Source organism: Clupea harengus, chromosome 25 (genome assembly GCF_900700415.2).
Source record: "Clupea harengus chromosome 25, Ch_v2.0.2, whole genome shotgun sequence".
Lineage (NCBI taxonomy): Eukaryota > Metazoa > Chordata > Actinopteri > Clupeiformes > Clupeidae > Clupea > Clupea harengus.
Genome location: NC_045176.1, coordinates 5,309,641 through 5,317,140, shown reverse-complemented (window position 1 = coordinate 5,317,140; position 7,500 = coordinate 5,309,641). Strand labels below are relative to the sequence as shown.

Below are 7,500 nucleotides of genomic sequence, written 5' to 3'. Positions count from 1 at the left end.
CACAGGGACTGGGTCAACCAATGAAGCTGCACACACAGGGACTGGGTCAACCAATGAAGCTGCACACACAGGGACGGGGTCAACCAATGTAGCCACCATCATAATTCCCATTTACAAAAATATTATTTATGATAAAGTAAATAATGTAATGTAACACACTACACATGCATATGTAATACAATGTAATACACTCCAATTCCAAAAACACCCACTCACACACACACACACTGTTTGCAGAGATGGAGGAGGTCAGCTGGAGAATATCACAGCTGTAGTGTGATAACAGAGAGTATGTTCTAGGCCTGGGTGACCCGAGGGGCGACACACACACACACACACAGACACACAGACACACACACACACACACACACACACACTCACACACACACACACACACACACACACACACACACACACACTCACACACACACACACACACACACACACACACACACACACACACACACACTCACACACACTCACACACACACACTCACACACACGCACACACACGCACTCACACGCACACACACGCAGACACACGCACAGACACGCACACTCACGCACACACTCGCACACACGCACACACGCACACACACACACACACACACACACACACACACACACACAGCTATAGTGTGATAACAGAGAGAATGTTCTCGGCCGTGGTGACTTGAGGGGCGACACACACCTGAAGAGCAGCATCAGTGCGCTGGAGAAGTACTTGAAGTTGTTGTGCTGGTTGATGTGGCTCTCGTCATTCAGCTTGATGTTCCCAAACACCTATGGACAGCATTCTTCACAACGTTAATGGCCCTAGCCTGATGACACTTGACTTTCTTCAGCCAGAGGACTTAAAAAAAAATGGTGTGTCTGTAACTGGAGGTTAAGGTAACTTTATCTTGGAGTCTCACCAAAATCTCAACAAAAGATCTCTTATATTATGACACCGAATAAAATTCTCAATTCAATAAGCCCTTACCTGCATGCCGATGATGGCATAGATGAAGAACAACATGGCAATGAGCAGACACACATACGGAAGTGCCTAAAAAGAGAGAGTGCTTGTTAACTACAGACGCCACTTTAACTGGGCTGTTTCACTGTACTGAGCAGGAGTAGCCAGCGGCGCTCACCTTGAATGACTGCACAAAGGTCCAGAGAAGGATGCGGATGGTGTAGCCTTGCCTCAGCAGCTTGATGAGCCGGGCCGTTCGGAACAGCTTCAGGAAGCTCATGTTGAAGGTGTTGATTGACTGAGGTGAGGAGAAGGCAGAAGGAGGAGAGAGTGGTTAAATCGCAGAGAGAATAATTATCGGGAGCCGAGGACAGCCCCATCTGGGCACAGACAGACTGATTCCCTTCTCATTGAATCTATAACCCTGAATCATTTCTAAGCACCTGAACCCTCTTCATAACTTCCATGTCACCAGGACTTCAGCATTACCTGCAAATCCACCACAATCTCCGTTATGCTGCCCAACACGGTGATGAAGTCAAAGATGTTCCATGTGTCCCGAAAGTAGTTCTGTGAGGGGACAACAAGTTATCAATAGTCTGCCTTTGTTTTTGTATTTTTACCATATATCATCAACCATGAACATGATCACACATAAGTCCTGGATAATGCTACATTCAATTTAGCTTTAGCATAGGTGCCTCTCGTGAACTAGACTTTAGCTTTAGCATAGGTGCCTCTCGTGAACTGCACTTTAGCTTTAGCATAGGTGCCTCTCGTGAACTAGACTTTAGCTTTAGCATAGGTGCCTCTCGTGAACTAGACTTTAGCTTTAGCATAGGTGCCTCTCGTGAACTGCACTTTAGCTTTAGCATAGGTGCCTCTCGTGAACTGCACTTTAGCTTTAGCATAGGTGCCTCTCGTGAACTAGACTTTAGCTTTAGCATAGGTGCCTCTCGTGAACTGCACTTTAGCTTTAGCATAGGTGCCTGTCGTGAACTGCACTTTAGCTTTAGCATAGGTGCCTGTCGTGAACTGCACTTTAGCTTTAGCATAGGTGCCTCTCGTGAACTGGACTTTAGCTTTAGCATAGGTGCCTCTCGTGAACTGCACTTTAGCTTTAGCATAGGTGCCTGTCGTGAACTGCACTTTAGCTTTAGCATAGGTGCCTCTCGTGAACTAGACTTTAGCTTTAGCATAGGTGCCGCTCGTGAACTAGACTTTAGCTTTAGCATCGGTGCCTCTCGTGAACTAGACTTTAGCTTTAGCATAGGTGCCTCTCGTGAACTAGACTTTAGCTTTAGCATAGGTGCCTCTCGTGAACTAGACTTTAGCTTTAGCATAGGTGCCTCTCGTGAATTGCACTTTAGCTTTAGCATAGGTGCCTCTCGTGAACTGCACTTTAGCTTTAGCATAGGTGCCTCTCGTGAACTAGACTTTAGCTTTAGCATAGGTGCCTCTCGTGAACTGCACTTTAGCTTTAGCATAGGTGCCTCTCGTGAACTGTACTTCGGCCGTTCAGCTCACCACTAAGCCAAAGGCCATAATCTTCATGATGCACTCCAGGGAGAAGAGCACTGTGAAGGCTGTGTTGAGGTGCTTCAGGACGGTGTCGTACGCAGGGGGAGCGGAGTAGTACTGCATAGGAGGCAAGAAGAACAGTAAAATGGAGGTGAGATGAGAACTCTAATTATATGGTGTGGTATCTACCCCACCCTCCTGCCACCCAGGCACAGGCATCTTTGCTGACGGCCAGAAGTGAAGAGAGAAAAACATTCAACGACAACGTCAAATGAAATGTGCCAACTGTTCCTGAAAAATGATTTGGAAGTCAGCGGGACATTCATTTATTGATAGAGAGATTTTGGTGTAGATATCCTAGGCCTGTGACAAACATTGAGTTCTATTGGTGTAGATGTCCTAGGCCTGTGACAAACATTGAGTTCTATTGGTGTATATATCCTAGGCCTGTGACAAACATTGAGTTCTATTGGTGTAGATGTCCTAGGCCTGTTACAAACATTGAGTTCTATTGGTGTAGATGTCCTAGGCCTGTTACAAACATTGAGTTCTATTGGTGTAGATATCCTAGGCCTGTGACAAACATTGAGTTCTATTGGTGTAGATATCCTAGGCCTGTTACAAACATTGAGTTCTATTGTTCCATTCAGTGTGTTCATCTACAGATGTATTGGAGTATCCATGGTAGTGTTAATGACATTTTCTTTTAGATTTGTGGGATAGTGTTTATTTCTGGACCAATCCATGTGTAATGATGAGACAAACAGCTATGTGACTAAGGCTTTGCCATTTTCAGTATAATATCTGTTTTGAAGTGACTCAGACACGGCTACCTTTAACATGAGCACCACTGTGTTGAGGGCGATCATGACCAGAACGGTGTTCTCAAAGGAGGGCGACACCACGAAGTGCCAGATGCGGTACTGGAAGGTCTTGTGGTTCTGGGGCATGTAGCGGGTCAGGGGCTTGGCGCTGATGGCAAAGTCAATGCAGGCCCTCTGTGTGCGTCGTCAGGGACAACAAGCAGAGAGAGGAGGAGTTATATAAACACTGTGTGCGTCGTCCCGGACAACAAGCAGAGAGAGGAGGAGTTATATAAACACTGTGTGCGTCGTCCCGGACAACAAGCAGAGAGAGGAGGAGTTATATAAACGCAGAAGAGAGTGACAAGCAGACAACAAGCAGAGAGAGGAGGAGTTATATAAACACTGTGTGCGTCGTCAGGGACAACAAGCAGAGAGAGGAGGAGTTATATAAACACTGTGTGCGTCGTCCCGGACAACAAGCAGAGAGAGGAGGAGTTATATAAACACTGTGCGTCGTCCCGGACAACAAGCAGAGAGAGGAGGAGTTATACAAACACTGTGTGCGTCGTCCCGGACAACAAGCAGAGAGAGGAGGAGTTATATAAACGCAGAAGAGAGTGACAAGCAGACAACAAGCAGAGAGAGGAGGAGTTATATAAACACTGTGTTGCGTCGTCCCGGACAACAAGCAGAGAGAGGAGGCGTTATATAAACACTGTGTGCGTCGTCAGGGACAACAAGCAGAGAGAGGAGGAGTTATATAAACACTGTGCGCGTCGTACCGGACAACAAGCAGAGAGAGGAGGAGTTATACAAACACTGTGTGCGTCGTCCCGGACAACAAGCAGAGAGAGGAGGAGTTATACAAACACAGAAGAGATTGACAGGCAGAGAGGAGGAGTTATATAAACACATAAGAGAGTGACAGGCAGAGAGGAGGAGTTATACAAACGCAGAAGAGAGTGACAGGCAGACAACAAGCAGAGAGAGGAGGAGTTATATAAACACAGAAGAGAGTGACAGGCAGAGAGGAGGAGTTATACAAACACAGAAGAGAGTGACAGGCAGAGAGGAGGAGTTATACAAACACAGAAGAGAGTGACAGGCAGACAGGCAAACAGACAAACCATTACAGAGACGAACAGAATGAGGGGGAGATTAAGAGAGAAGAAAGTAGACAGACGACAAGTGAGTCGATAGATTATAGTGACAGGAGAAAGAGTCTGAGGGGGGAAAGGGAGGGCAGAAGATGATCTATTGCCAACACAAGCAGTGGAGAAGTGCTGAGCGTGAGCAGAAAAGAGACGGATGAGGCGGAGACGGCGTGAGACAGCTGACACCTCGTTCTTCTCCAGGCTGCACTCCTCCATCATCTTGTCCCCCTGCTCCTGGAAGGTGATGATGATGAGGGCCACGAAGATGTTGACGAAGAAGAAGGGGAAGACCACGAAGTACACCACGTAGAAGACGGACATCTCCATGCGGTTGCCACGGCTGGGCCCGTGATCCTCGTCCGTCACGTCGACTGAGTGCTGCAGGACCCTGAGACGTGACGTACGTCACACATACACACACACACACGCACACGCACACGCACACACACACACACAACACACACACACACACACACTCACGTCACATTTGGTAGGTAATCAGCAGTCGGTTAACACTAAGAGGAGAGTGTGACAAACACAACCAGACACACAGATAAACGCTTTCTCTCTCACCTCTCTCTCTCTCTCTCACCTTTCTCTCTCTCTCTCTCTCACCTCTCTCACTCTCTCTCAATCACTCATATGCTAACTGCCTAGCAACATGTTTTATGACTTGAGTGTGATATCAACTCTCATCCAGTGCTGTTTTAACACTAAACAGCACACTGAATTAATTGAACGTCGTCATTAGTGCAGAATGAAATGACAGGAGTTACGATGAGGACAACCCATGTGTGTCTATGAAGATAGACAAAGGCTACTGTGGTGGTGCTGTGTCCTTGCCCAATGTTGGAGGAGAGAGAGAGAGAAGAAGAAGAGAGAGAGAGAGAGAGAGAGAGAGACAGACAGAGAAGAGAGAGAGAGAGAGAGAGAGAGGAGAGAGAGAGAGGAGAGAGATAGATAGATAGACAAAGGCTACTGTGGTGATGCTGTGTCCTTGCCCAATGTTGGAGGAGAGAGAGAGAGAAGAAGAGAGAGAGAGAGAGACAGAGAAGAGAGAGAGAGAGAGAGAGGAGAGAGAGAGAGGAGAGAGATAGATAGATAGACAAAGGCTACTGTGGTGATGCTGTGTCCTTGCCCAATGTTGGAGGAGAGAGAGAGAGAAGAAGAGAGAGAGAAAGAGAGAGAGAGAGAAGAGAGAGAGAGGAAAGAGAGAGAGGAGATAGATAGACAAAGGCTACTGTGGTGATGCTGTGTCCTTTTCCAATGTTGAAAGCTGCAGAATAAAACAGTCTTCTTGATACTTTACTGTGACTCATGTGAATGAGTGCTTTGAGCCAAGTGAGCATGATGCTTCATGGATAGACTCTTATGAGTGATTTAAACCAGCTCCACTAGAGAACTGAACAACAGCATTTACAGTCGACACACAAAGACTTACGTAAAACTACGATGTGGTGATGCTAGACTGATTAGACACATGTTTAGGAGGGCCTTTGAGAGGATGTCTAAAGGATTTGTCCACATTTTGATCTGTAGTTTTGCGGTTATCAGTAAAAAATACAATCTGACGATGAGTGCACCCTCTAGTCACTGTCTCCATGGACAACAGTGCTATGAGTCAGCGCATCAGGACGAGACGTCAGGACCGAGGCCGCGGCGGCGGACGGACTCACTGAGGCCAGCCCTCTCCTGTGGACACGGTGAAGAGGGTGAGCAGGGCCCAGGCCACGTTGACGTTGTGTGTGTGTGTTTGTGTGTGTGTGTGTGTGTGTGTGTGTGTGTGTGTGAGACATCAGGACGAGACGTCAGGACCGAGGTGGTGGCGGCGGCGGACTCACTGAGGCCAGCCCTCTCCTGTGGACACGGTGAAGAGGGTGAGCAGGGCCCATGCCACGTTGACGTTGTGTGTGTGTGTGTGTGTGTGTGTGTGTGTGTGTGTGTGTGTGTGTGTGATGTGTGTGAGACATCAGGACGAGACGTCAGGACCGAGGTGGCGGCGGCGGACTCACTGAGGCCAGCCCTCTCCTGTGGACACGGTGAAGAGGGTGAGCAGGGCCCATGCCACGTTGTCGTAGTGGAACTCGTGTCTCCTCCACTCCCTCTTCTTCACCTCCTTCCTGTCTCGGGTGTAGTCGATGTAGTAGCCTCTGTGACGGGGGGGGGGGGGGGCACGGTGAGGGTTAGAGCAGGACCCCAATCATACAGACCGCAATGAAATGAGCAGAGGAAATCAACACCAATCTAACCAATCACCAATCCATCATCTCGGTGGCAAACTCAAAGCATCAGAGACCTCTCCCTCTCTGTGTTAGTGAGAGAGAGAGAGTATGTGTGTGTGTGTATGTGTGTGTATGTGTGTGTCTGAATGCGTGGTGGTGTGTGTGCCTGTGTGTGTTAGTATGTGCATGAGTGTGTGTGTGTGTGTGTGTGTGTGTGTCTGTGTGTGTGTGTGTGTGTGTGAGAGTGTGTGAGTGTATGTGTGTGTGATGTGTGTGTGTGTGTGTGTGTGTGTGTCTGTGTGTGTGTGTATGTGTGTGTATGTGTGTGTGAGAGTGTATGTGTGTATGCGTGTGTGTGCATATCTTGGCTTACTGGCATTCCTTTTCCGTGTTCATTGAGGCGTCATTACAATAGAAGAACTTCCCCTTGAAGAGCTGCACAGCGATGACTGCGAAGATGAACATGAAGAGCTTGTAGACGATGAGGATGTTGAAGACGTTCTTCAGGGAGGTGACTACACAGTCAAACACCGCCTGGATGAGCAGAAACACACCCCACGAGGTCAGTCACTCAACCCTCACAGGCAGAGGGGCACTGCAGCCCACATTTCCACAAAGGGACGTTAAAAGACCTGCTACAGGAGGTGGCACAGAAAGGTTTGTAGTTGTGAGGAAAGGTTTGTGTCATCGTCTGAGGGGAAGTTTTGTACATTCATTACAGACTTGGACTACAGCAAAACACAACACAATGCAGTAGCCAGCAAAACAGGTCCATTCTCAGCTTCCAATTACAATTACAGTGTGCAATATGTCAGTAATGTAGCAATTACAGCTACTAT

General features: G+C 47.8%; 1 protein-coding gene across 1 annotated transcript in view; it reads right to left on the bottom strand.

Annotated features, from left to right (window-relative positions):
* LOC105891294 (voltage-dependent R-type calcium channel subunit alpha-1E-like) overlaps nt 1-7,500 on the bottom strand; it is a 75,211-nt gene that overhangs the window by 13,456 nt on the left and 54,255 nt on the right. Inside the window, exons 32-40 of the mRNA XM_031562782.2 lie at nt 7,035-7,195; nt 6,452-6,589; nt 4,626-4,827; nt 3,313-3,477; nt 2,486-2,596; nt 1,448-1,528; nt 1,137-1,256; nt 983-1,048; nt 692-783 (exon numbers count right to left, since the gene is read on the bottom strand). Coding sequence (XP_031418642.1) covers nt 692-783; nt 983-1,048; nt 1,137-1,256; nt 1,448-1,528; nt 2,486-2,596; nt 3,313-3,477; nt 4,626-4,827; nt 6,452-6,589; nt 7,035-7,195 — 1,136 coding nt within the window. The remainder of the gene's footprint in view (nt 1-691; nt 784-982; nt 1,049-1,136; nt 1,257-1,447; nt 1,529-2,485; nt 2,597-3,312; nt 3,478-4,625; nt 4,828-6,451; nt 6,590-7,034; nt 7,196-7,500) is intronic.